Raw genomic sequence first — 26,323 nt, 5'->3', positions numbered from 1 at the left:
ATACACCGGTGGTCACTTGGACGGATATTTGCCATTTGGGTGTGTGGATGCTAGCAGCGATGATGTCTGTTCACTTTCCTGCTTTTGTTCATAATGTGCTAAAACTTTTTTGTTACTTTGATTCTAACTGTACCTGTTTGCCCCAAATTGTACAGGAAGATGAGGAGGAAAGGCTACGGGCTATGTTTGAGGTATGTTGTGTGCTGTATCTTCTGAGGTATATATCTTGTGAGCTCGATTCTTACCGAGTTTCCTGTGTTCTCTTTAGGGTATGGATGATCCAAATTTACATGACAGAATTAGGCGCTTAGCCCCAAGATGCAGCGCCAAAAGAATCGTGGGGGAGCCTAGGCAGCGCAGCACGTAGGATAGAGGGCATTGTGTTATATCAATATCAACAAGGAAAAAATTCAATTTATTCCCCTCAAGTATAGCTAAAGTCTGGATAATTTCATAAACTATAATTTGGTTCAATATACCCCCTAAACTATGACATTTAGTTTATTTTACCCCGTATTAGTGGACATCACAATGCATATTTAGAAAATTTTTTATAATTTTCCCTATTAATTTTCATATAATTTTGAACTCCAATGATTAATTTATTATTAAATATCCTAATCTAACATGCGTTATGGCGTGTACTATTATGTTGCAAAATTTCAACTTAAAACTTCACCTATGCATGGAGAAATAAAAAAGATGAATTATAATAGGGGGGTAATAATTTGAATCAAATGGTATAGTTTGGGGAGTAAAATGAACCACATACTTTAGGGGTCATCCAGACTTTGGCTATAGTTAAGGGGAGTACTTTAGAATATTTTTTCCAATATCAACATGTGTCATCATTGTTGTGATTTAAGCTTATCTGGTCGGTCCAATTATATATTTTTGGGGGAGAATTCCGTTGCTGCTTCAAGCGATGTGCTCTTGTTGGCAGCCTGACCATCTTACTGGTGACTTGTTAGGCCTTGTCCAGTGGTTGACGATATCGTCAGCTTAGTCCGAGTTGGTGGAGAGAGAAATCGAAAAAAGCCCTGCACTAGCGAGTATTCCGTTGCTAGCTCCTGGCACGCTTCCCCAGGTGCTGTGTGAGCAGACATCCAAATTGAGAAGCACAAGAACTCTTTCTCTCTTTTATATTGTTCCTTATGGCGATGGCCACATCACCTGACACAATTTCGTCAGTGCCTTTGGAGGAGGCATTATGATCGAGACCGTTTTTCATTGTTTATTGTTTTTAATTTGGTCTCCCGATGCTAAGCTCCAAATTGAGATAAAATTTAACCAAGGTGAGACATCACATAATTTTTTGGTTGTATGTGATGTTCTTTCTCCATCGGATACTCATGCTTTTAATTTCTTGGGTGGGGGGGGGGGTTAGGAGTCGCCTCGTAGGTGCGCGACGGGATTGAGATTCAGTGACTCGGTGAAGGCCACTGAGCACTGTAGCGGTGACGTACCATCCCTTGAGAGCCGTCCATTTCGTGATCGACGGTGAGACGAGACGTTACAGAAGGCCCACGATGTGCTCGCTACTACTGTCGTCACAGTCGCTAGATCCGCTGCCAACCAACCATCTCCATTAGCTTCTTGCGCTCCCCCGCCCGGTGCCTAGTCCTGTTGGGATCTTTGCTTCTTAGAAGCCCAAACAGAGAGCATGAACAATATGAAAATAATAATAAAAGTAGGCACTCAATCCTCCAGTAAATCACTCGAAAATTCAATCCTTTACACGGTAGAGAGAGGGGGCTATTTATACGAGGGCCAGATTTCCCCAAATTGCCCCCTTCCAACTCATTTACAACTCACTTATAAATGGTTTCAGGGTAAAATTACAAGGTGGGAGGTTTACAAATCCGACCTTCCCACGTATTCACATTTTGCACGCATGCCTACTCCAGATGAAGGTTCTGATGTCCTTCGTCTGGGTTGCATTCCGTATCCGATATCCTCCGGGTGTTGGGGTCCTTCGCAGGTTTTGGTCTCCAAGCTCGTGTTCCTGAGTGATCAGTCGTCACCTTCGGCCTCCCGAAGGTGCTCTCCCCGCTTCTTCGCGGGTCTTGATCCTTGGCCTTGTGCTTCCGGGTGATCTATAGACACCTTCGGCCTACTGAAGGTCAGCTCCTTGATTCTTCGCAGGTCCTGGAAGGCAACAATTATCCTTCGGGCGTATTTGTCAATCACCATCGGAGCCCTGCAGACAAGTTAGGAAATGTTTTCGAGGCCGGGTTCAACCTTCGGGAGACTCCCCCGAAGGCCCAATCCCCAACAAGCCCACCGGTTATCTTCTCGACTACCGACAGTGCGCCCACTTAACTTGCCACCACCGCCAAACCTCCCTACTACCTCCCAACCTCCTTCTATGTCGGTTGGTGCCGGATTCCGCACCCCCTGGCAGCCTCCCTCCCCGAACTGAGTGGATGTTGCAAGGAGGAAGATGAACAGTGGTGTAGGGTCCACCTACAGCGACAGAGGAACAACCTTCTATAATGATTTCGCTGGCACCCTCGTGCGTGACTACTAGTATTCTGCGGCTAAAATAAATTTCCCTTAAGGTAGTAAGAAGTCAGAGCCAAACAGGTGGGGGTATAAATTTTGCCTACTTGCATTGTCATAGAGCAACTTAACACTGATGAAGGGCACAAATGAAATGCCAGAGTTGAATATGTCTGGAACCCAAATTTGGTTGTTTGTGCAACCATTTACCATCTTTCAGATATTTAGCTTACCCTGAATTAGAACTCATCAAAAAGGTTAGAATGATTCATGATTTTCTGCAATTCCCCCTTCAAAAAATTCTTCTGCAATTTAGGATAAATAATAGTATCTCTATTTTATGTTGATTTATTATTATTTGGGTTTCTTGATAAAGTTGCATCGTTCAAGCATGTTTTACTCTTACAGAACATTTTGGAGCCGGACCGAAGTTAGAAGAACCATTTCTGCGAGGATGAGACTTGTTCCTACAGCTAAGTCACGAATACTTGTATTCAAATCCATGTATCAATGACTTAACTGCAGTGAGTGGTACTACAGCGGATCATAATCCTTTAATCTCTCAGTAGGTCAGTAGTATGTAAGCCTGCTTGACACTATGTCAGAGGAGACTCCCGAGACTCGAGCCATCAATAACACAAATTTCCTAATTTCAACGAGGCCAACAATACCAGAATGAAGTGACGTGTAACTTAAATGTCAAACAGGACAAGAAAGAAGTCCTAGAAAGACAACTGTTTTTTAAGAATTTCGTACATGAGCTGTAATATTATTGATTGATGTCTTTTCACTTGTTTCTTATATTTGAATTAGTTTTCTTTAAAAGAACACAATAGAACAAGGGAGTAAGGAAGGGGTGGGGCGTAGTAGCAAAATGAAAAAAGAATCAAGAAACTATTATTCTTAAATATACCAAAGCCTCTTTTAAAAGAGCGCAAAGGATGATGACATGTTTAAAAATACGAGTGGAAGTTGAGGTTACAGCTGGCTTGCTGCCAAGCTGGCTCGATTTTGCTACATGAGGAAAGTCTTTGATTGGCTCAGCTCACTGAGCTAGCTTCCGAGACTCACAAGCTAACACATAATCAACTAACATTGTAGTTGAATCTAAGCTTGGGTCCTAAATAGCTCAAATTTCCTAGTTCATGAAAAGCTCAAATATTTCAAGTTCAATCTTGAACTCCTTATAGTATTTATTAGTTCAATACCTCCTTATGCTACGTACCTTGTAAAATGTACATCTTATATGCGAATATGGGTGCTACAAGCATCCTAAGTTCATGTTGATTCAACCTATTTAAGACGTGCCACATGAGCAATTCCAATGCTAATTAGAAATCAACTAATTTGCCTCCTTATGGGCTAGCAGTATTAGAAAGTATATTGATAATATGTAGATTAAATGTATAAGATTTGGAACTTAGAGGTGTGATATATAATATGTGCGTATATACATATTTGTTTGAGATATTTTTTTTACAGAAAGATGTTCGTTATAAATAGGGGCAGAGCTAGGTTGTGGACTGTGGGTGCGGCCACACCTAGAAAAAAAATACATGATCCCTTATCACTTTTAGATTTTTTATCATGTTAGCTTCAATATAACATATATTATGAAGCACGGCACCCCCTCTATTTTTCTCTAGCTCCACCCTGGTTATAAATGTGTAGGACTCAATGATATAAATTTTTTTCTTTTAGTTTGGTTTGTGGACTCCAAAACCTATATTAGTGCTATATGCACAATATACAACACTTCATATTATTTTTTACAATGGTAGATGTGGTAATTTTGAAATAAATGTGTGAGTTTGATTTGTTTTTTCATTGGAAATTTGGTGAACTTAGAAGATGTATTGGGTAGTTTGACTTAAGCATATTTTTTTTGTAATAGCAAATATGGGTAATTTTAGAAAAGGTAAGATCCGGTAACTATTGATGTAAGTGATGTGCGGTGAGAATTTTTACGATTTGTCTCTTTGAGTATTAATATGGAGGCTCTAAAATGAGTATCCGATTAGTAATGTTAAGGTTGGATCTTGGGTAGTGACTTAACAAATCTATGCATTTAGATGTGTATTTTAAGAGTTCAGGCCCACTTGACATATAAAAATAAGTTAAGCAATGTAGATGCATTTGCTCAATATAATATACTATAATAAAAAATGAGTCATAATACTTTAAAGAAAGCTTTGAACCAAGGGCTGCTGTGAGAAACAAACCATGTGAAATGAAAATTCTGATAGATAGTTTTGTTCTTCGGTATAGGAAGATTCAGGGTAAGATCCCTAATGATACAACCAGGCTTGAGAGGTTGTCGACGGCCCTGCAAATGTTTCAAAATATTGAAGAAGGTGGTTTTCAAAAGAGATTGAAGATAAGAAACCATCAGTCGATAGGCCCTCAAAGTTCTCTGATATCATAACAATAATTGGTGAAGGAAAAGTTGTCGTAGTAATGGTTAGAATAGATGATACATTTGCGAAGCTAAAACTGAGAGAAATCTATGAATATGATTCTAAATGTGTCAAGATGACAGACGCAGATGAGCATATATCGCATGTGCTGCTGTTCATTGCTATGGGTCGCGAAGTGATGATTGCTCTATTATCTACTTTAATAGCCATGGAACTGAGTATTATGAGAATGGGATTGGCAGGATGTACTTTAAGTGTGTTAGCAATCTTATGAACTTTGATTTTTTATGTGCTATGTATTGTACTCGTCTCAACTGAAGACACCATGATGGTTCTAGTATGTGACCTAGTTGGCTAGTTTCCGTTACAACAGAATGTGGCCGCACAGAGTCAAAGATGACCAGAGCAGAAGAGCCAACAAACGGAGATGCAAGCAAGCCGGTAGATTGCCGTGGTTGCAAAGTGTTTTCGTTGGTTGGAGCGAGGTTAAGAGAACTAACTCTGAATATTGATTGACGGAGATCGCCAGGAGCTCTTGGAACACGCACACAATAACACAGTGAACTAACGCTTTCTTTCGTGCTGCAACTAGCAGTGTTTCTGACTCTGTTGTATGAATGAATAAAAATGACTCAATTACAGAGTCAATGTGGCCACACTACCGGCCGACTGAAAATCATCGCCCTAATCTGAGTGGACCGTTTCAGAGGTTACAGTAAAATGCTATCCTGCCACATTGATGAACGGCTCTATACTTTGTTCGAGCTAGCTCTTTTTTTCTCCATTGCAAGCATATACAATTGATGAGATAGGTAAACTGATTTTATATGTGTTAATTACAACATTTTATAAATAAGCCCTTCATATAAGTAAACTGATTTTATATTTACAGTGATTTCATAGTTTGAGTTGTGATATCAATTTTTGTGATTATGTTTGCCAGGGATCTATTAAATTCATATAAAATACTTAAGCCTACAATATTCTTCACTTAGCGCAAAAATCTGAATTTAAATGTACATATAGCCACGCGGGCCAACCAAGCTGTATTGTCTAAGTACTTACGGCTTTTTTTTGGAAACACATCGGCTTGCATGAGTTAATTCCCTATTGGAATTAGCCATGCCTTCCTATTTTCTCATCGTTTTGTCCTTGCTGTTTACTCACCCTATTTTCCCTATTGGAAACACATCTGGTTCTGGGTTGAACGAACCGGAACAGACCAGACCGAATCACGCTTGAGCGCCGGCCGTGCCACCGCCTCTTCCCCGGCCAGCCCGCGTCGCCGGCTCGCCAGTCGCCTCCGCCATCGCGGCCGTTGCCGCCTCGCCTGCCCCATACGCACGTCATCAAGGCCGGCCACCAGGGTTACCCAACACGACCTCCTCGTCTGATTTTTCTCATGTCACCCGTACTGGTGCTAGCTATGGGGCTTCCCCCGTCCTCCCCAAGCGACCACGCCGAGGCCGCCACCGCCGCCTCTCCGCGGCCTCGCCGGCGCCGAGCGACATGTACGACCACGATGGGATTAACAGAGATCCAGATGGCCCACCCTTGGTCCAATGCTAATCAAACTTGAGACATAAAACTTCTCCGTTCTAAATTATAGGTCGTTTGACTTTTTAACTCTAAGTTTGACCGATCGTTTTTTCAGAAAAATATGCAAATATAGTTAAATTTTGTATAAGACGAGTAGTCAAATTTTAAATGAACTATAATTTAAAATGGAGAGTGATAGTCAAATCGTTATGGTCTGGCCTTTGGGCCTATCATCCGGCATTCCGGCCCAACCGCAATCCTCGTCTCCAAGGGCCGCGGCCCGGCCACGCGCCATGTCGACCGGGTCGCTCCCGCACCGCCGCACGCGTGTCTACCAGCTCCGACGAGCAGCCGCCGGCCCCCGCCCATGAGGGCACTTGCGGCCGCCGCCTCGCCCCCTCTCCGCGCCCTGTCCCTCCTCCTCTCCCCCCGCCTCCCTCCTCCAATCCCGCGCCCCCGGTTCATCATGAACCCTTCGCCGTCCTCCTCCTCTGGCGGCCACAACTCCAGGGCCCCCGCCGTCGCTTCCCAGCAGCCGCGCGGCGATGGCGGCAGGAGGCGCGGGCGCGGCGGCGGATACGGGGGCTACCGCGTCGACGCCCTTGGTTCGTCGTCCTCTTCCTCTGCCGGCGGCTACCACTCCATGGTCCCCGCTTTTGATTCCCTGCATTTGCGGGGCGGTGCCAGCGTCTGGCGGGGAGGGCGCGGACGCGGAGACGGGAGGGACCGAATCGACGCCCTTGGTTCGTCATCGTCCTCCCCATCTGCCGGCTACCACTCCAGGGCCGACGCCTTCACTTCCCCGCAGCCTCGCGGCGGCGGCGGCAGGAGGCGCGGCGGCGGCGGCGGCGGGCGGGGAGGGCGTGGCGACGCAAACGAGAGCGACCGCATCGGCGCTCTTGGCCGCCTCCTGTAAAGCTGGATCCCGATGCCCCCTCCGTTGCTGCTGCGTCGTGTGGGCGCCCGGTCCGTTAACTGGCTGCTCTTGGTTGCAGGTCGAGGGTGCTGCGTCACATGGCGGTGGAGCTGGGCCTGGACATGAGGCCGGACGGCTACGTGCGGGTCCGCGACCTTCTCAGGCTCAAGCTGCAGTCATTCGCCAACGTGCCACTCAGGTGCCACACGGTGGACGAAATCAGGGAGGTAATTGTCATGCTCAACTATATGCTGCTGAAGACTGAGGAGTAAGGAAACTCACTAGGCTCCTGGACCTGATAGTTGTTTCATCTTGTTAGCTTGCTTCACGAAACTCGCACCGGCAAATGCTGATCCACGCCCTTTAAACTTCATTAGACAAACAAATTTCTGTTGTGAATTGTGCGTGTCATTTAATCTGATGAGAAATTGTTGCCTTTTGGCATGTAGGCCGTCAGGCGGGATACCAAGCAGAGGTTTAGTCTGTTGGAGGAAGATGGTGAGCTATTGATTCGGGCGAACCAGGGGCACACAGTAACTGTATGTTCTCTGTCAGAAATTTCCTGCACTGATATTGAAGATGTTTCCTTAATGCGGCATGTATTTCCTGTGATTGTTTACTTTTTCTTAAATGTCGCTTCTGATTCATATATAAAACTATAAGGAAGAGGTGACACCTGCTTGTGCTGCAATTTGTTCATGTCACTGCTCTTTTTAGGCTTACTGCACAAGTTTAAGATGGGAAGTTTTTTCACAATAATTCATCCAGTCCAGTTCTATGATGCTGAAGGGTCGTTCTTCTATTTTTTTACTAGTTACTCCCTCCTTTCCAAATTATAGGTTGTTTTGGCAAATCTAAATACATAGATTTTTCTATGTATCTAGACCCAATTGTATATCTAGATGCATAGAAAAATCTATGTATCTAGATTTGCCAAAATGACCTACAATTTGGAACGGAGGGAGTAATATATAATGAGATCATCATAGTGCTTGCTAACATGAATTTCCTGGACTAATATAAGGAAGTTTCCATTCACATTTTATCTCTGATAGTTCTTTGTATATGCTTAGTCAAAATTTACACAACACATGGATCTTTATGTTTGTATATTTATGATCTCTCCAATGCTACTATTCTTGCTTTTGGATGCAGTTAATGTAGGCAATTATGTTTAGTATTTCCCTCATCACCATATCTCCTTAGAGTGTTTATTTAGTATTGTCGATTGTGACATGCTGTGCTACTTTAATTTTCTCATCATCAAGACATCAAGTGAATTGTGTAAATGGACTACCACATCAACCAGCTTAACGAAAAGTGTCAGGTGTCTAAAGTTTCAGGCTTAACAAAAAGAGACTGTCAAGTGTCTAAAGTTTCAGGCTTTGTGGTGTATTTGTATGGTCGGAATCACTATGCACTAGTTAGATGAACTTGTGAGTTGCAACTGGAGTGGTTGTTCTAGTTTTCTTACTAATCCTGCAAACCTCTTGCAGACTGTTACTTCTGAGAATTTGCTGAAGCCCATTTTGTCAGCTGATGAAGTGTCAGGTATGTAAAAAAAGGGCTCACTTTCACATTTGCTCCCTAATGGAATGAGGTGTTTATGCTGATTTCTTCATCTGCAGTCTGTGTGCATGGAACTTACCGGAGAAAACTTCACTTGATCTTGCAATCTGGCCTAAATCGTATGGAGAGGTTACATGTACATTTCTCAAGTGGATTACCATCAGATGGAGAAGTAATTAGTGGTATGATTTGCTCGTTTCTGTAGCACATTAGTAATGGATGTTCTTGTGGAAAAGTCAAGCTTCTCACGGTGGACTGGTTAGAGTGTTGATCTTTGGGAGTCGTTGAAACTCCCATCCCGACCTGGGTTCAAAACACTGCACCTTCTTAGAACAAAGCCTGGGAGAGTCTCCCCTCTGGTCGAGTTTTTTTTTTTTTTTTGGGGGGGGGGTGCGTTCTTGTGGAAAATGGTAGAACCTAAACATGCCAGATCATCATGATTCTTTTTAAACAAAAAACAAGATTATCTTAAAAATTTCTGCTGTAATACATATCTATTATTCCATTAGTTAGGTATACTATACAAAAGGCTCTGCATGCTACATGTCAATCATGTCTATTGTTCCTTTTAGTTAGGGGCTTTTCTTGAGTTCTATGGTTGCGTTTTTTATAGCACGTTTTAATGTCTGGTCTGTTCTTATCTTCATAAAAAAATTGTTTATTTTGCATGTTTTCAGGTATGCGACCGGATGTTAACGTTTTAATACATTTGGATGTCAGGAAGGCACTTCATGGTACGCTGTGCCTGTGCTGCTTGTAAATTGGTCCAAACTTATTGCGGTTCCTTCTATTTTCCGACTAGAGGCTGATCTGAGTACTGAATTTGTTGCACAGATGGAATGAAGCTCTACATTTCAGACAACAATGTGATCTTGACTGAAGGTTTTGATGGCATCATCCCTGTGAAATACTTTGAGAAAATCGAAACATGGCCAGGACGAGCACCGATACTGTTTCAAAGATAAAGAGACCACAGTCGAAACTGATGTAGTTTTTACATGGCTTCTTTTCACATGCTAAAATACATCTCTCCTGTTGTATCTGTTTTTTTTTGCGAGGTATTGTGTTGTATCCCTTAAGACCTGTATTCTGCAGCAAATCACATATATGGATCTGTGTTTCCCTCAGTTACATTAGCTGGTGATTGTTTTGCCATGCCATTTTGTTATGGCTCGACTCTGTAAGCTGTGCCATTCAGCATCTGTAAAATGTCACCATGATACAGATTCGTGTACTAATTGCGTCTTGTTGCCTTGTTTTTTTGGCGGTAGTGCTGATCTTCCATCTTCTAGCATGACTTTGATTAAAACTTTTGGCAACTTTCAAAAGGATACACCTGAGGAGCGCAAACATCTGCTTCGGAGTCGGAGCATGGAATGGGTGGCATTTGCAATGGTATTGCTCTGCACAGCCCACGCCTCATTCTATATTGTGCTACTTATTTTGTTTTCTCAGATCACATGAGAGCTGCCATGAGGATATCAGCCTTATCTGAAGCTGGAGTTATCTATATTATGACCCATGACTCTATTGTTGTGGGAGAAAATGGCCGAACGCATCAGCCAATTGAGCACCTGATGAATGAACTTCTGAACAATGCCCAACATATTGATGCTCCGTCCTGCGTATGGCAATGAGGCTGCTGGGGATGAGAAAGTCGCAGCCCTCAATAGGAAGAGGCCATCAGTTCTTGCTCTCTCCAGGCAAAAGCTTCCTCACCTACCTGGTACATCATCTCCGAGACTCCGACAACTCAACTGGGAACAAGCCAGACCTCGTGTTGAGTACCGGTTCTGAACTGCAGATTGCAGCCAAGGCTGCCATTGAGTTGAGGAAGGAGGGGAAAACTGTCAGTGTTGTGTCACTTGTTTCCTGGGAACTTTTTCAGGAATAGTCGGATGAATGCAAGGATCAGCAATGAAGCATGGTGTATTATTAGATGGCAGAAGTACGTTGGGGCTAAGGGCAAGATTATTGGCATCGACAGATTCGGTGCAAGTGCTCCCAGTGGAAAGATCTTCAAGGAGTATTATGGCATCACTGTGGAGAGCATCATCACAGCTAGCAGGAGCTTATAGGCTTACACTGCTGGGTTTTTTTCCTTTCTTGATCATCAATGCCAACTGTGAAGAAGCACTAGCGTTTTTTAAAAAAAAACTGAAAGAAGCACTATAATTGGAGGTTTTATGCAGAAAGTTTTAATGAAGGAAAGAGGATTTTTTTTTTTGTTTGAGTACGAGCGGTATGCAAGGCCTATAACAAACTTTGCTCTTCTGTTTTGGTCTGTTTTGTTCAGTCATTCTTAGATAATTCCCGGAGTTTAGCATGAATAAATTGGGTCCATGTTCTGCTAAACACCTGCGATTATGCAATTATGTGCCATAGTCTTAGATAACTCTTGCTGAACTAGCTGGAGTTTGTTCCTTTTTCCTCGTTTATCCTGCATTGAACCATTGCCATCAGTGAAAAGCACCAAATATGCTACGTGTTACTGGAATTCTGGAAATCTCATAGTACAAACATCCGTTTAAAACAAATTTCGTCTATTTTGTGGGTTTGTTTGTATGGTCATGAGGATGAGGTGTTTTTTTTCAAAAGGAAATCAAATTTGAACGCCCCAAATGAGAAAAATTCAAGGGAAGGTTTGATGGGATGACCCGTTTCTGATTCTGAACTCTGAAGTCTGAACTTGATTAGTGGTCTGGTCCGGTCCGGTCCACTTTGGTGTGTTGCTTGGGTTCGGTCCGGACGCTCATTCGCGGACCCACTGTCATCGACACACAAACACCCGCTTCGAACGAGCGAGCTCCAATCCAACGGCCAGATCTCCTCTCGACCACATCCAACGGCTACGCTGGTCTCTCCTCCACCTCCCGCCTCTACATAAACCCTAACACCGCGGGCTCCTCAAAACCTAGCACTCCCCCGCCGCCACCTCCCCTCCGGCTTCATCGAGGCGAAACCCTAGCGCCCGACCTCCTCTCCGCTTCACCCCACTCAGCCATGGCGGCGGCGGACGTGGCGTACGCTCCGCCGATGAAGTCCAGCAAGGCGGGGTTCGAGGGGGCGATGGAGCCGCAGCACAGGATCCGCATCACTCTCTCCTCCAGGAACGTCAAGAACCTCGAGAAAGGTATGATCGCCCGCCGTTCCGACTCTGTTTCCGGGAGGATGGATGGGTTTCATTTCCTGCGGCATTGGGTTCGATCGAGCTGACATGTGATCCTTGCGGTGGTATGTGCAGTCTGCGGCGATCTGGTGAAGGGTGCCAAGGGTAAGCTGCTGAGGTTGAAGGGCCCCGTCCGGATGCCCACCAAGGTGCTCCACATCACCACCAGGAAGTCTCCCTGTGGCGAAGGTGACTTCTCCTTCCCTTCCACTAGCCGCCTCACGTTCTTAGTTTGCTACTTTGCTTGTGCTTGTGTGTGGTTATTGTGCTTGTTTGGCTGTTCCGGCTATAATGTACTAGCATTTGTTCGATATTTAGAGCTGTCAGCTGCGATGATGTGCTGCAGATGATGTTAAAAGTTACATCGACTGAGATCTTTTTTGGGTCTCTGATGTCTAAAAAATCGAGCTTTTTAAAGCTGATGCTTAGCATATCATCGTCAGTACCATTTTGATATATGGAAATTTAGTGTATCGATGCAGCATGATGATGTTTGTGTAAGACCTGATTTTTATATTGTGTAACGAAAGGACGAGCATGTGATGTTAACAAGGAGATGCTTCTGAGATATTACATCACTGAAGTCTCTAAAACCGAGCTTTTTAAAACTGATGCTTGGCTTTTTATTGTGTCAATAATAGTGTGGAGGGCATTCTGGTTATTGCATGGGTTCAACTAACGTTATTGCTTGATATTTTATAGTGATCGCTACTACCCCGTAATGCCCCTCCATAGTCTAGGAACCTCATATATTATGTCAACAATATTCTCACTTTCGAGTGTCATGGTTTAATTTCAGTTACAAATTTGAATGTTTAGGTACATTTAGTTCCTTGGGGTGTCATTCTTGTTCATCTAATTTAGTCTTGAGCTTTTTGTACTCGTTGTTTATGATGGGCTGGCCAAATGATGTGAAACAAATTTTTGCTGAGATTTCTTTGAGGACTTACAAAATCGAGCTTTTTAAAACTGATGGCTGGCCCATCTAATGATTGTTATTTGGTGAAACATTTTCCTTTCAGTAATTGTTTCCATTCACAGTGACTTATTTCAGGTTTAGTCTTGGGATGTTTTATTGGTAGGCCAGTAAGTTGTGCAACATTATTTGCATGAGTTTTGGGGTTTGTATTTTGGTCTATCATTCTGTTATATTGAATGCCACTCAGATGGTAGTTTGTGAAACATTTGATATGTTGAAGCTTTGAGTTATATCATTTTCATGGGATTGTGATTTTTTTTCAATTGTATATGTGCTGAGCAGATGATGATGACATATCTTTATACTGATATATTTGATGTCTCAAAATTGAGCTTTTTAAAACTGATGCCCAGCCTCTGATGTGCGCATCCTTTACTTGCAATTCTTGATATTTATCTCATGATATTATTCTTGTTGAAACTTGTTCATCATGCAATTTATCCTCAGTTCTGCCTTCAATTTGTTATGAATATTAATTGTTTGAATCTATTCAGGCACCAACACCTGGGATCGTTTTGAGATGAGGATTCACAAAAGGGTGATTGATCTCGTCAGCACACCAGATGTGGTCAAGCAGATCACCTCCATCACCATCGAGCCTGGTGTGGAGGTTGAGGTGACAATCAGTGACGCGTAATGTGGTAGCCAGCATCTTATCGTTTTGAAGGATTTGAAATGCAACTGAACAGGATGTTTTGAGAGTTTCTAGCATGAGAAAACTCTGTAGCAGAGGAATTCCCTCCTAATTGATAGTTTATTCGCATCAGAATTGTTGTGCCCATCGAGATTTTGTGGCATGCTAGTCTGTTTCAGTGGATGTTATGCATGAGTGGAATGATTATGGGATGCTCCTAATGGGTTTTCATGTCACTAATCTGGCATTTCCTTGCCTTCTGTCAGGTCATTTTTTACAGATAAATTCAATTAGCCTTCATCAGATGATATATGCATGAATGGAATTGTTGTTGGATGCTAATTGGTGTAATGGACGAATGGTTGTTGGATGCTAATGGGTTTTTCATATCATAGATTTGGCTCGTATCAGTATTTCCTTGCCTTATGCCCTGTCTGTTTTAACAGATGAATCCATTTGATTTTAACCACAAATTAGTAGATGAATGGTTAACTGAGTTTGGTGTTGACAATCTGTTGAACAGCAACTACCATGGGCCAAGCCCTTAATGCCTTGTAATTCTCTGCGGTCGATCACCTTGTTCACAGGGAAACGGCTGCAGAGTACCAGCGGTCAGCGGCGTGGATTGCTGCATGCTGCCTCGCCGGCCAGCCGCCCTATGTTGCTTTGGGTTTGCGGAGATAAATATAACCAGTTAACCACTGAAACGTAATTTATTCTTATTCCAATGATCCACTCTGGAAAAGAACCTTACTACCTTAGTGTACAATACATCTCGAGACTTTTCCATAGGAAAAATGCTACAAGCTGGTATTACAGACTCAAAACTTATCTCGTGAAAGAGAAAACGAACAGGAAAAGAAAATTGTTTTTTCCTCAGCAAATCCCTAGCAGCATCACTTCAATCCGGCTATCGTAGAATTGCGTTCAGTTCTTGACAAATGTGCTCAGAACATCGAAGTAGTTAGGGAAGGTCTTGCGGGTGCACCCGGGGTCCCTGATCGTGACAGGCACCTCGGCGCAGGCGGCGAGGGAGAAGGCCATGGCCATCCTGTGGTCGTCGTAGGTGTCGATTGCTGTCATGTTCAGCTTCTCTGGTGGCGTTATGATGCAGTAATCTGAACCTTCCTCAACTGACGCACCGAGCTGGCAAAACGAAACAGCAGGTGAAGAGCTGAAGATATAACTCCAGCAGGAAAAGCACAAGAGGTCCAACTGGCAATGATATAGAAGAAAAGCTTGTGTGGCATGTTTACCTTAGTTAGCTCAGTCCGGATTGCAACCATCCTCTCGGTCTCCTTCACTCTCCAGGAAGCCACTGATGAAGAACAATAGTTTAGTAAAGAGCAGAAGAAACCATCTCTTAGGTGCTATGTTGCTAACATAAAACAGGCATGCTGTTAGGGTTGATAATGTCTTACCATCTCTAATAGCAGTTGGGCCATCAGCAAATAGAGCAACCACAGCAAGAGTCATGGCGACATCAGGCATTTTGTTCATGTTGACATCAATGGCTTTAAGGTGTTTCCTCCCAAAAGGCTCCCGCGGTGGACCAGTAACAGTTACACTTGTCTCGGTCCATGTAACCTTCGCTCCCATCATCTCCAGTACCTCAGCAAATTTAACATCACCCTGCATATTGAGCATATTAGTTAAGATGGCAACAACACACTGCACCCAGTAACAAGATGGACTATTTGGTTTGGGACGTTTAGCTTGTTTTCATGAATGACTCATTGAAGCATGTCAATTTGACAATGGCAGATGAATTGGAATATTGGATAACACATATAGTGACTATATATATGGTCCATGCCAAACCAACAAGTTTTTTTTTTAAAAAAAGTTAGCCTTATATCAAAATTTTACCTGCAGACTGGTGGTGCCACACCCTTCAACAGTCACAGTCCCTCCAGTAATTGCAGCACCAGCCAAGAAATAGCTTGCACTTGAGGCATCACCTTCCACATATGCATTTTTAGGGGACCTGACAATTGCAGGGTAAAACAAGTTTAGTTTAGGGACCCACTGATAAACTTTACATGAAGTTTGAACTAACTGTTTGAGTACATAAGACTAAGTGTATTTGGTAGAAACATAAATATGTATCCTGACAGACAATAACGGAGAAGTTTCACATCATAAAAGGGGTTGACCACACTAATAAAGTACCTCTTCGTGGGGGAAAAATCATTCATGCCAAGCAGATATGAATCCTCTAGCTACCTAGATTACTTCTTGTTAGCCAAGTTATAAAAATGGATGCTACTTCTGCTATCATGTCTACGCAATTGTCACCAGTTCGATGCACCTTAGATATAATAGACAGAAAGTTTTCCTTAATTATTCCAGTTGGTTTCCATGACTCCAATAGACTGGTCTAATGATTAAATAATTTACAGAGCCGATATCAATATTTTTTCTGCAATGATTATATCTCCAGTTTATGTGTTGATACATCAGTGATTGGTTGGACATACTGAAACTAGAATCTTTAACATCGACGAAGTGAAAAGCCTATAAAACTTACTTGTACTTTTGACCTCCCTTGATGTAGAACCTGTCCCAGCTATCAGAATGCTCTGCTTTCACGCCAAAACGCTCCATCAATCTCAATGTCATTTCAACATAGGGAATGGAGATTAGCTTATCAATGATTTCAATCTCCACATCCCCAAGAGCTAAAGGAGCAGCCATCAACAAGGCACTCAAGTATTGACTGCTGATGGAGCCTGACAGCTTAACCTGTAGAGCATAACACATTTGTAAGAGCTAATTCATGATCTCACATAATGTTAGACTAGAGAAAAGGCAACACCCCAGAAAATGGGAACTAAGTTGCTAAACACATGCCAAGTAAGACTTGATTGGGCTTAATCCATATCTATATCTATGCTTCACTGTCAAATGAATTGGCTTGAAAAAGGAGTTCAGCCATCTACAGGAGAATGTAGCATGTGGGACTTGATAACTAACCTTGCCGCCAGGTAGCCCTCCAATTCCCTTGATACGAACAGGTGGGCAGTCAGTGCCAAGGAAACAATCAACATCCGCACCCAGCTGTTTCAATCCGACAACCAAGTCACCAATGGGTCTCTCCCTCATTCTCGGTACCCCATCAAGGACATAACTGAAGTTCAAAAAAAACTTGCACCATAAATCACCGTACATACAAATGGATCCCCTACATATTCCAACAAGCTTTAAAAAACAAGTACGTTGCATTTCCACCAGCAGCAGTCACAGCTGCTGTCAATGGCCGCATTGCAGTTCCAGCATTCCCCAGGAAGAGCTGCACTTCCTCTTTGGCATCCTTCTCAACTGGGAACTTGCCTCCACAGCCAGGAACTACAGCCCTTTTGGCAGCTTTGTCGGCCTCAACAGAGAGCCCAAGGGCCTTCAAGGCCCCGAGCATGTAGTGGACATCCTCACTATCCAACAGATTATCGACCACTGTCGTTCCCTGATCAAGGGTAAAGGAGCATTATTAGTAAACAATAACAATTAACAATGCTTGCTTTTGCGATAATGTTTGTCAACAACAATGTAACGGATCCTCGATGCTTCATCATCTGTCATGACAGCAGTAATAAGATCAACCTTTGAGGGCTGTTTTTTTTCTATCCAAATTTCATAGCAAAGTGCACCAGACACCAGGACAGATCATGCCATCCCAACCATTAGTGTTTACTACACCTTCATTTTGCAATTGACCACCCTAACCCAAACAAAAGTTCGCAGAGAGTAATGGCTACTGAAGACGAACTACCGAGTCACTGGATCGGCCACACAGGTAATTCGTAGTGTTTGAGGAACCTAACATTTCAGTAGCACGACAGACAAGACGACGCCACCAAACCCCCTGTAAAATCTCATCCCCGCACCCAGTTCCAATCCACCCCAATGGAGACGGGGGAGGCTTGCCGGCTCCTCACCTCGGACAGCGCGGCGAGCAGGAGGATCCGGTTGGAGAGCGACTTGGACCCCGGCAGCTTCACGGTGCCGGAGATCTCCCGGATGGGCTGCAGTACGACCTCCTCCGCGCCCGCCTTCGCCGGGGCCGCCGCTGCTGCCGCCGCCGCGACCGCCCCGCGACCGCGCATCCGCAGCCCGGCGGCGGCGGCGGGGGGCGCGGGCGGGCGCGCCGAGCCCGGACGGTGGCGGCGCGAGAGGCCCCCCGGGGCGGCGGCGGCGAGGTCGAGCGAGACGGTGGCCGCTGCCCTGGACGCCATGGCCGCCATTGCCGGGGCGGGTGGGTGGGTTGGTGGCGCGCGGGGAGGGGTCGGGGAGGGTTGGTCTGGCTCGGCTGGGGTTGGTGCTGGTGGCGTGGACTCGACGCGGGTCGGGCGGAGGAAGGGAGGAAGAAATAGGGAGCCGGGCTGGTGCCGGTGAGCGCGCGCCGGTCCGCCACCAACCCCCGCGACAGGGGAGGTTCACGAGCTTTTCAAGATCAAAAATTTCTGCTCAAGTTTCTCTGCTGCAGGTGACGGGTCGATCAGAGTAGACTTGGTGGACGCATCGGATCGAATCGGAAGGGTGCGCATATGATCCAGTACAGCACAGCACGTGACTCCAACAATTTCGAGCTCCCCAATTCATCGTCTTCCCCGGTTAAAAGAATGTGATGAGCGTGCCAATGTTAGGTTGTTTAAAGTGGTGCCTAGCGAACATGGCATCTCTAGTAAAAACGATGTTTTTTTTTTCCTTCACTTTCATGTTTTTTCTTTTACCCTCCTCACGTGTTTTCGCATCTCGTTCTCCAGTAATCTACCAAGTACTGTTGAACACAGCTCTATAAAAGTGGAATGCGTGTATTGTTGTGGTTAAAAAATATTGTATGTCCAAATAGGATATTTAAAAGGTAACTTCTAATTGTAGGAGATCTCAAATTTTCAAATTTCAACTTTTGATTGGCATAAAAATCAGCATCTAGCTACAACCGAGAACCAATATTCGTCGAGCAAGGGCTCAAGAGCTAAGCTTGCAAGCGGGGCGGTTTGCGGCTGCCCGCCCCGCGTCCGCGCAAGCCGCAAGTCGCGCCGCGGGCACATGCGGTCTTTGCGGCAGCCCGCAGCGTCCTGCATCCGCTTGCCGCATGGCAGCATGAGTTCGCTGCCGCACAATTAGCCTCGCTAAACATCATTACCTCCTCCTGTACGGGCGCCGTGCTGCTGGAGGCCGAGGTCTCCTGCACGAAGGAGAGGGTACGGTGTGGACGCCGGCGAACGCGTGGCGGTAGCGGCGGGACAGCACGGCGGCGCGCCCGGCCTGCTTGGCGTCCAGGAACGACAGCACGTGCCCGAGGACGCAATCAGGGAGGTCAGTCAGGCGGTCCTCCGGCTCTCCGGCATCCATGGCGTCGTCGTCGGCACGAGCACGATGGATCGATCGAATTGCGGCCATCAGAACTGATTTCTACTCCTATTTTACAATGAGACGGATCTCCTTGTTCGAGACGGAGACGATCCATGGCTCCATGCCTGATTACGAGTTCAACCAAATCAACATGCCTGATTCCGAGTTCAAGCAAATCAACATGCCTGATTCCGAGTTCAATCAAATCAACAATGTCGGTTGAAGGCCTGAAGTTGAGCAGGTTTGCGATCCGAATCGGAAGCAGGTCTCATGCGCCGTGCTGCATAAAGAGAAATTTTTTTTTTTTTGAAAAATTTGCAGGAGCACTGCTTTGTCATTTAAGATAGGAGAAGCAAATTCGAGTTCCTACAAGTTCGATATTACATGAAATGAGATGAACTCAAACTCTAGGAAAACAAACTTAAACATTAAACGAGACCGATAACTCTGGGCCCCCGCAGGCTTGCTTCCTATCATTGACTTCGCGCTTTACTTCCTGCAAGACCTCCTGTGGTGTGCCATACTTCTGATTAAACACCCGGCGATTCCTCTCTTTCCAAATATTCCATGCGGCATAAATCATCAAGGCTACTTTTAATTTCCTTGTCTTCTTTGTCAATTGAGCTAGCTCCTTCTCCCACCATTCGGTGATCTGAATTCCCTGTGCTGGCTGTCGAACTAGGTTCCCTGTCCACCCTTCCATTTGACTCCAGACTTGCTGAGCGAAGTTGCAGTGTAGGATTAAGTGTGCTGCTGTTTCTTGCTCCTGATTACACAGTGAGCAGCTCGGATTGCAGGGCCATTGCCTGACCAATAACTTGTCAGCTGTCAGAATCTTGCTTTGCACTAACAACCAGGCGAAGAACTTGTGTTTTCCTTCCGCTTCCGCCTTCCAAATGTGGTCACCTTTGAAGGAGCTGTAAGACCCTAGAAACTGTGCGTTGTATGCAGATTTTGCTGTGTAAACTCCATCTGCCGTCCACCTCCAAGTGATACTATCTGGTGTGTTTGAAAGATGCAGTTCTTGTGCAAAATCCCACAACTGAACAAAGCTTGCCATTTCCTCAACCGTCTGCATCCTCCACAATCCTCTCGTCCAGTTTTGGTTCTGCAGTTCCTCCCTTATGGTCTTGTTCTTCCTCCATGCTAGCCGGTATAAATCTGGGAAAAGATCCATAGGTGCTTGGCCGTGCACCCATGAGGATTGCCAAAAACTTGCCTTAGCACCGTTCCCCACTGTAACCACCGTACTGACTCTGAACAATTGTCTGTCCATTGCATCCACTGGTGGCTCCATGCCCACCCAAGGTTTATCTGGCGTTGTCCACTGAAACCATAGCCATCTCAACCGCAGTGCCCTGCTGAATAAGTCCAGGTCCAGTATACCCAAGCCTCCAAAGTTTTTTGGCCTCATAGCCTTTTTCCATTGCACCAAGCAGTGGCCCCCATTGGCCTCATGACTGCCTTTCCATAAGAAACTTCTTCTGATCTTGTCTATTTTTTTGATGGCCCATTTTTGGAGTTTGAACACTGTCAAGTAATATGTCGGCATGGAGGATATAACTGAATTTAGTAGTCTCAACCTTCCTGCTTTATTTAGGAATTTTCCCTTCCATGCTGTTAGTTTTGCTCCCACCTTGTCGATGAGAGGCTGAATTTCCACTCTTTTGAGTTGTCTTACATGCAATGGTAGCCCGAGGTAAGTGCAAGGGAAGGACTTTATTGGGCATCTGAATGGCTCCATGATGTGTTGTAGGTCCAACCCCTCACAGCGAACTGGATAGACCGCACTTTTGTCAGTGTTTGTGATCAATCCTGTAGCACTTCCAAACGCTTTCAAGATGTTGTCCACCACCTGTACTTCTTCAGTTGTAGGATTTACAAAGATGGCAGCATCATCTGCAAACAAGCTGATCCTCAGTTTTGCATGTCTGTTACAAATTGGTGTGAGCAGTCCCTCATCAGTAGCCTTCTTGAGCATTAGTTGAAGTGGCTCCATTGCAAGAATGAAAAGCATTAGAGATAATGGATCTCCCTGCCTCAAGCCTGTCTTGTGCCTGAACCATTTGCCCCTTACTCCATTCAAGAGTACTGAAGAAGATGCCGTTGCTAACAGCGTTGTAACCCAAGCTCTCCATCTCGGCCCAAAACCCATCTGCTGCATTACTTCATGCAGATAATCCCACCGTACTGTATCAAAAGCTTTAGCTATATCCAATTTTAGGAACAATGTTGGCTTTTTTGCCCCGTGCAATTCCTTGATGAGGTTCTGTGTGTATAAAAAATTATCATGTATGCTCCTCCTCTTAATGAAGGCACTTTGTGCTCTTGAGATCAGAGTATCCAGTTCAGCTGAAAGTCTTGTTGCTAACATCTTAGAAATGAGTTTTGCAGCACTATGCGACAAACTTATGGGCCTGAAGTCTCCCACCTGTTGTGCATCTTCTTTCTTCGGCAGCAGCACAATGTGAGCATTATTCAGCAGATTGAAGTGTTGGTCATGCATATTGAAGAAGTAATTTACAGCTGCCAGTAAATCTTCTTTTATAACTTCCCAGCTAGTCTTGTAAAAGGCCCCAATGAAACCATCCGGCCCTGGTGCTTTATGCGAAGCAATTTCCTTCACAACGTCCTGTAATTCCTGCTCTGTGAATTCATCTTCCAAATGTTGTAAGTCATGTGTAGTTACTCTGATTTGATCCCAATCTATAGTGACCTGCCTACTCTGATGCTGGCCAATTCTTGAATTGAAATGCTGTAGAACTGCACTTGCTTTCTCATCTTGGGTATGCATAATCCCCTCTCGAGTTGTCAGTTGCCTTATAAAATTTTTCCTCCTCCTACCATTTGCTTGCAGATAAAAGAGCTTGCTGTTGGCCTCAGTTGCTCTGATATCAGTCAGCCTAGACTTTTGTTTAGCCCTCAACTTTTCCACCGCCGTTAGCCCAAGAAATCTTGCTTTCAAATCTCTCCTCAAACTAGCTTCAGCTGAGCTCAACTGCCTATGTTCCTGTACAACATCCAAGATCGCAATCAATTGCCTTGCTGCACACAGCAGCAGCTTGTTGTTCCCGACTGCTTTCCTAGCCCACAGCCTCAGGGCCTTTGCAGTTCTTGTTAGCTTGATGTGCAAACGAAGAAAGGGGTTGAAAACGTTCACTGGTTGTGTCCAAGCATGCTGCACAACCTCCTGATATCCTGGGATCTTTGGCCAAAATGCCTCAAATCTGAAACCTCTATAAGTGTTGGATGCAGTTGCACCCACAAGTAACAGGGGACTATGGTCAGAGACCAGAGAAGATAGTGCCTATAGCAGGGATGCAGGTAACATGAGGTCCCATTCAGTTGAGCAAAAGGCCCTATCAATTCTTGTCTGGGTGGTGTCGTTTGACCAAGTGTACTTCCTTCCTCTTAGGTTCAACTCCTTGAGCTCTAGAAAATTGATTGTACTCCTGAATTCACCCATGAGCCTCCTATTGAGATTATCATTGCTCTTATCCGAAGCTTGTAGTATTAAGTTAAAATCTCCTAGTAGTAGCCATTTATCTCCAACCAATGATTTGATAGTCCTCAGCTCACTCAAGAACTGAACTTTCTCTCTGTCGCCCTGCGGCCCGTAAACCACTGTAATCCACCATGCCGAAACACACTGTGTAGATTCTACCCTTACAGTAATAGTGTACTCACTGAACTCAGAATGGGAGATTCTATAGTAATCTTCATCCACTGCCACTAAAGCCCCTCCACGAGTGCCTTGGGCCGGCAAGTAAGCAAAGTTTTTGCTGAATTTAATTCCCAATGTTTCACCGATGTCCTGAGCTGTCACCTCTTCCAGCTTTGTTTCTTGCAACGTTGCAATTGTACACTTGGTGTCTTGAGCTAAATCCTTGACTACCTTTCTTCTAGCCTTGTTATTGAGTCCACGCACATTCCAGTTCAGCACCAAACACTTCTGTTCACTCATGATGGAAACTAAGACACTCTTGCTGCCAAAGCAGGCAAACACATCGGCCACATAGCCGAACACACACAGTGAAAAAGACTCTAACTCTTGCACACAAACAGTACAAGGCTGCACTCAGGCTGCCTGAGACACTTCCACTCACCCCGAAATAGGGATGAACAACAAACATGGACAGATTCACACACCAACACACACACACGCTCCTAGCGGGCAGATCCCGCTCAGGCTTCAGCATTGATAGCAATTGCCGCGAACTTGTCAGCCCCCTCCCCCTCCGGCAGGCCGAACACGTCCCTGTAGTGTGAGACTGCGTCTTTCTCCAGTGGAGCCACAAACTGAGCTGTAAAAACCTCACGAGTTGCCTGGTTTGGCTCCCCCTCTTCACCAAAAGTTCCACACTTCTTCATGAGCAGAGCAGTCGCCTGCTGCTCAATGGTAAGGTCCGACTTGGGTCTGCTTGCAAGCCTAGTGCTTCTCCTCTTGGTCTCTTGCCGAGTGCTGTTCTCCGAGATCGGCTGCCCTGCCTTTTGTGCCGGCGTGTTGAGGAGAGGTGCTGTCATTGTTTTAGTGTACAACAATTTCATAGCAATGTCATTGCTGCGGTCTTTTGCCTGTTCAGCTCCACCTGCTAGCTGCACACTGCGGGCCTCCTTTTGCGGCCCAAACTCTTGTGGAAAGAGCTGTCGCGCACCTGTGACATCTTGAACTCTTGGCCCAGTACCCTCCTGAACAGAACCCAGCCCATCATCCGGCTTATTTGACTCGTCAAACACTCCCTCACCGTGGACTCCATCAGAATCGTTTAGACACGCCTTCTGTTGCTCTGCATCCGCTGAAGGTAGGACAAGACTTGATTCAAACTATGTTGTTGCTTCATCTCGCATCGGGTCTGTCTCTGTCTCCCGGAGACTGTCAAACACCGAATGGCTTGTGACTACCTCCTCCACCTCACAAAGGTTTTGTCCTGCCACCTGTGCTGACCCCTGAGCCTTCACTGTGTTACCTGTTTCGTGCTTCTCCTTGGACTCGTCAAACATTGGGTCCCACTGACAAGCAACAGTAACTCTTTCACCAGAAAGGCAAAAGGCATCTGCTACCTCCTCTGCACCCTGAACAACGATCTGGTTTGGGATGTTCTGCTGCTGCTGGGCCACCTTTCCCTGAGCTCCTGTATCTCCGGCGAGGTTACTGTTCTCTTCCACAACTCCGGTGTCCGCCGTGACCGGCGTAGAACAAATTGCATGGTTCCGGCCTCTGTATATATCCCCATGCCCCTGATTTCCTCCAGCCACATTCCCGTTTCCTCCCAGCCTTGTGATGTCACGCCAAGTCGCCGACGGCATCTGCATCCGGCTGTGGCCCCCGGCACCTCCCCCCGGCGGCGATCTGTCCCTTCGTCTCTCCCCCAGCCTTTGCTGCACCGGAACACGCCGTGGTGAGCGCGCCCTATCGGGTACGCCGAGCTGCCAGTGGAAGCTGTGTCGCACAGGCCGCCCATAGCTCTTCGACGATGAACTCGCCGTCAGCGGTGTATAGTCCACCACACGATCAACGTGAAGAAAGATCTCATAATCAAGCAATCTGGCCGGGCCATTGCGCACCTCCGGCAACTCCATGTTCCCTGAACGGGCGGAGAACTCATTGTGTTGCTCATCTGTGAACTCAAACGGCTCCTCTAGACTAAGCAGTCCTTGTAAGGCAATACAATCCGGGTCACCCGTCCAAATCCAAACACACAGACAAGCTCGCTCATCTTCAGTGGAGATCTCAAGATCGATGCTCTCAACAAAGGTAGGAGCTTGGAACAGCTTGCTTGCAGTTTCAACACTAGCAGCGTGGGCAGGGATTCCCTCAATGCAAACACGTACCCGATAAAGGAGTTTGCTAGCTGAAACAGCCCCGCATTGCCGCGTCCACGGCATGAGATGCAACCGTGTATGGCCCGCAGACAGCAACCCCCTTCCCAACGCTGCATTCCGCAGCTCCTGGCGCTCGAAGCGAAGAAGGAACGTCGCATCCTTTAGCTTGGTGACGTTCATCAGGTGCTCCGGGATGCGTAGTTGTTGTAGAACATCCTGGCGCACCTGCTCACAAGTGAGCCGCACCCTGGCGTCGAGCTGCACCCCGACGAGCGAGTGCAGCTGAACCTCGCGCTCCGCCTCCCTGACCTCGATCATGCGCTCTGCACACGCGGTCACCTTCGCCGGACGCCTCTCCGGTTCACCTGGGATGAACTCCATCTGCTTCCTGGCCTCCTTCACCTGCCGCTCCTCCTGGGCGGCCGCCTGGTGCTCAGCTACGTTCTTCCTCACCTCCCCCGATGGTGTGCTGGTGCGCGGTGGGTTCTTGCAGTAGCGTGCTTTGTGTCCAGATTTGGAGCACAACACACACCTCGGAGGATCCCTGCACTGTGCGATGCGATGGTCTCTCGCAAAGCAGTTGTAGCAGCGGCTTCCTGCCTTCGCACGCAGGAGCTGTAGTAATCTGCCCTCTGGAGGAGTGCCAGGGCCAAGGCGGTCTTTGATGTTTACCGTCCCACCCAGACGGTCATGAATGCTCCTCTCCGACCTAGAACCCAGTCGAGCCCAAACTGTAGCCAGGCTTGTCCTCGGCCTCCTTCTCTCCTCGCTCCAACCAGCTTCACCTGCCTTCTCCGTGGTAGCATTGAATTTTGGCTTGAAGGTTCTGACTCTACCAACAGCTTCCTTGAAAGACACACAATGCGCCGCTGGCTTGACAACGACCGAACGGAGCTGCCGGCCATCATCTCTCCCTTCTTTACTTCTTGCCCGGGATTCTGCTTCCGGGAATCCAGCCGTCTTCAAAGTTTTACCCGCCGGACTCTCCTCCTCCTCCTCCGAAGCAGAGCAGTAATGGAGGTCCAAAGCCTCCTCCCGAACGCAGGTGTTTGCCGTCGGTTGGTCACCGGCCGGCGATTTCAGTGGTGGTGTCAAGGCCGCCGGTGGGTCACCGGCCAGCGAAGGTGGTGGCGTGGTCCGAGGGTGCGTGGTGCCCGGAGGGCTCTCCCCTCGCTCACAAACCATAGTCTTTCGCTCCGCATAAAGAGAAAATAGTAGTTGCGCACATGGAGCAATGCCCAAAGCTCTTCTTCTACGTCAGCAAGCACGGGCAGTGGAAGGGCAGCAGCCGGGTTGTGCGGATTCGCCTGTCCGCAGTGGGTACGGGGCAGTAGCATTTACCGTGAAAATATGCTGCAGCGGCGAACGCCAAAAGCAACGGTATCTTTCCGTATGGATCCGCAGACGCCAAATCAAGCGT

The 26,323-nt window shown here is 46.1% G+C and overlaps 3 protein-coding genes and 4 non-coding genes across 7 annotated transcripts; 6 read left to right on the top strand and 1 right to left on the bottom strand.

Moving 5' to 3' along the window:
- The first annotated feature begins 6,751 nt into the window (after nt 1-6,751).
- On the top strand, nt 6,752-10,202 carry LOC120702505 (tRNA 2'-phosphotransferase 1-like). The gene is made up of 7 exons (XM_039986322.1): nt 6,752-7,370; nt 7,454-7,601; nt 7,824-7,913; nt 8,871-8,925; nt 9,003-9,125; nt 9,621-9,677; nt 9,778-10,202. Exons 1-7 carry the CDS (start codon nt 6,826-6,828, stop codon nt 9,906-9,908), a joined length of 1,149 nt encoding a protein of 382 aa, XP_039842256.1. The 5' UTR covers nt 6,752-6,825; the 3' UTR covers nt 9,909-10,202.
- A 1,642-nt stretch (nt 10,203-11,844) lies between these two features.
- LOC120702504 (40S ribosomal protein S20-like) lies at nt 11,845-14,101 on the top strand. Its single transcript, XM_039986320.1, has 3 exons — nt 11,845-12,076; nt 12,188-12,301; nt 13,586-14,101. Exons 1-3 carry the CDS (start codon nt 11,947-11,949, stop codon nt 13,726-13,728), a joined length of 387 nt encoding a protein of 128 aa, XP_039842254.1. The 5' UTR covers nt 11,845-11,946; the 3' UTR covers nt 13,729-14,101.
- Nucleotides 12,453-12,540, top strand: LOC120705361. The gene has a single exon (XR_005687942.1). It is a non-coding gene; the product is annotated as a small nucleolar RNA SNORD36 (small nucleolar RNA).
- On the top strand, nt 12,646-12,730 carry LOC120705360. The gene has a single exon (XR_005687941.1). It is a non-coding gene; the product is annotated as a small nucleolar RNA SNORD36 (small nucleolar RNA).
- LOC120705358 lies at nt 13,014-13,090 on the top strand. Its single transcript, XR_005687939.1, has one exon. It is a non-coding gene; the product is annotated as a small nucleolar RNA SNORD36 (small nucleolar RNA).
- Nucleotides 13,368-13,443, top strand: LOC120705359. Its single transcript, XR_005687940.1, has one exon. It is a non-coding gene; the product is annotated as a small nucleolar RNA SNORD36 (small nucleolar RNA).
- Nucleotides 14,102-14,419: 318 nt separating the features above from the next.
- LOC120702503 (3-phosphoshikimate 1-carboxyvinyltransferase 2-like) lies at nt 14,420-18,043 on the bottom strand. Its single transcript, XM_039986319.1, has 8 exons — nt 17,661-18,043; nt 16,944-17,188; nt 16,702-16,855; nt 16,256-16,470; nt 15,595-15,712; nt 15,147-15,357; nt 14,982-15,043; nt 14,420-14,871 (listed from the first exon to the last, which is right to left on the bottom strand). Exons 1-8 carry the CDS (start codon nt 17,964-17,966, stop codon nt 14,653-14,655), a joined length of 1,530 nt encoding a protein of 509 aa, XP_039842253.1. The 5' UTR covers nt 17,967-18,043; the 3' UTR covers nt 14,420-14,652.
- Nucleotides 18,044-26,323: the final 8,280 nt, after the last annotated feature.

This window comes from Panicum virgatum, chromosome 4K (genome assembly GCF_016808335.1).
Source record: "Panicum virgatum strain AP13 chromosome 4K, P.virgatum_v5, whole genome shotgun sequence".
NCBI classification, from domain to species: domain Eukaryota; kingdom Viridiplantae; phylum Streptophyta; class Magnoliopsida; order Poales; family Poaceae; genus Panicum; species Panicum virgatum.
This window is presented reverse-complemented; position numbering and strand designations above follow the sequence as displayed.

Excerpts from the sequence above, each read along its gene's own strand:
- LOC120702505 (XM_039986322.1), top strand. The coding sequence starts at position 6,826 with ATGAGGGCACTTGCGGCCGCCGCCTCGCCCCCTCTCCGCGCCCTGTCC. Across the intron at positions 7,371-7,453 it reads GGCGCTCTTGGCCGCCTCCT|GTCGAGGGTGCTGCGTCACA; the intron begins GTAAAGCTGGAT and ends TCTTGGTTGCAG. Across the intron at positions 7,602-7,823 it reads CGGTGGACGAAATCAGGGAG|GCCGTCAGGCGGGATACCAA; the intron begins GTAATTGTCATG and ends TTTGGCATGTAG.
- LOC120702504 (XM_039986320.1), top strand. The coding sequence starts at position 11,947 with ATGGCGGCGGCGGACGTGGCGTACGCTCCGCCGATGAAGTCCAGCAAG. Across the intron at positions 12,077-12,187 it reads CGTCAAGAACCTCGAGAAAG|TCTGCGGCGATCTGGTGAAG; the intron begins GTATGATCGCCC and ends TGGTATGTGCAG. Across the intron at positions 12,302-13,585 it reads GAAGTCTCCCTGTGGCGAAG|GCACCAACACCTGGGATCGT; the intron begins GTGACTTCTCCT and ends GAATCTATTCAG.
- LOC120702503 (XM_039986319.1), bottom strand. The coding sequence starts at position 17,966 with ATGGCGGCCATGGCGTCCAGGGCAGCGGCCACCGTCTCGCTCGACCTC. Across the intron at positions 16,856-16,943 it reads GCTGCTGGTGGAAATGCAAC|TTATGTCCTTGATGGGGTAC; the intron begins GTACTTGTTTTT and ends TTTGAACTTCAG. Across the intron at positions 15,044-15,146 it reads CCCAACTGCTATTAGAGATG|TGGCTTCCTGGAGAGTGAAG; the intron begins GTAAGACATTAT and ends GTTCTTCATCAG.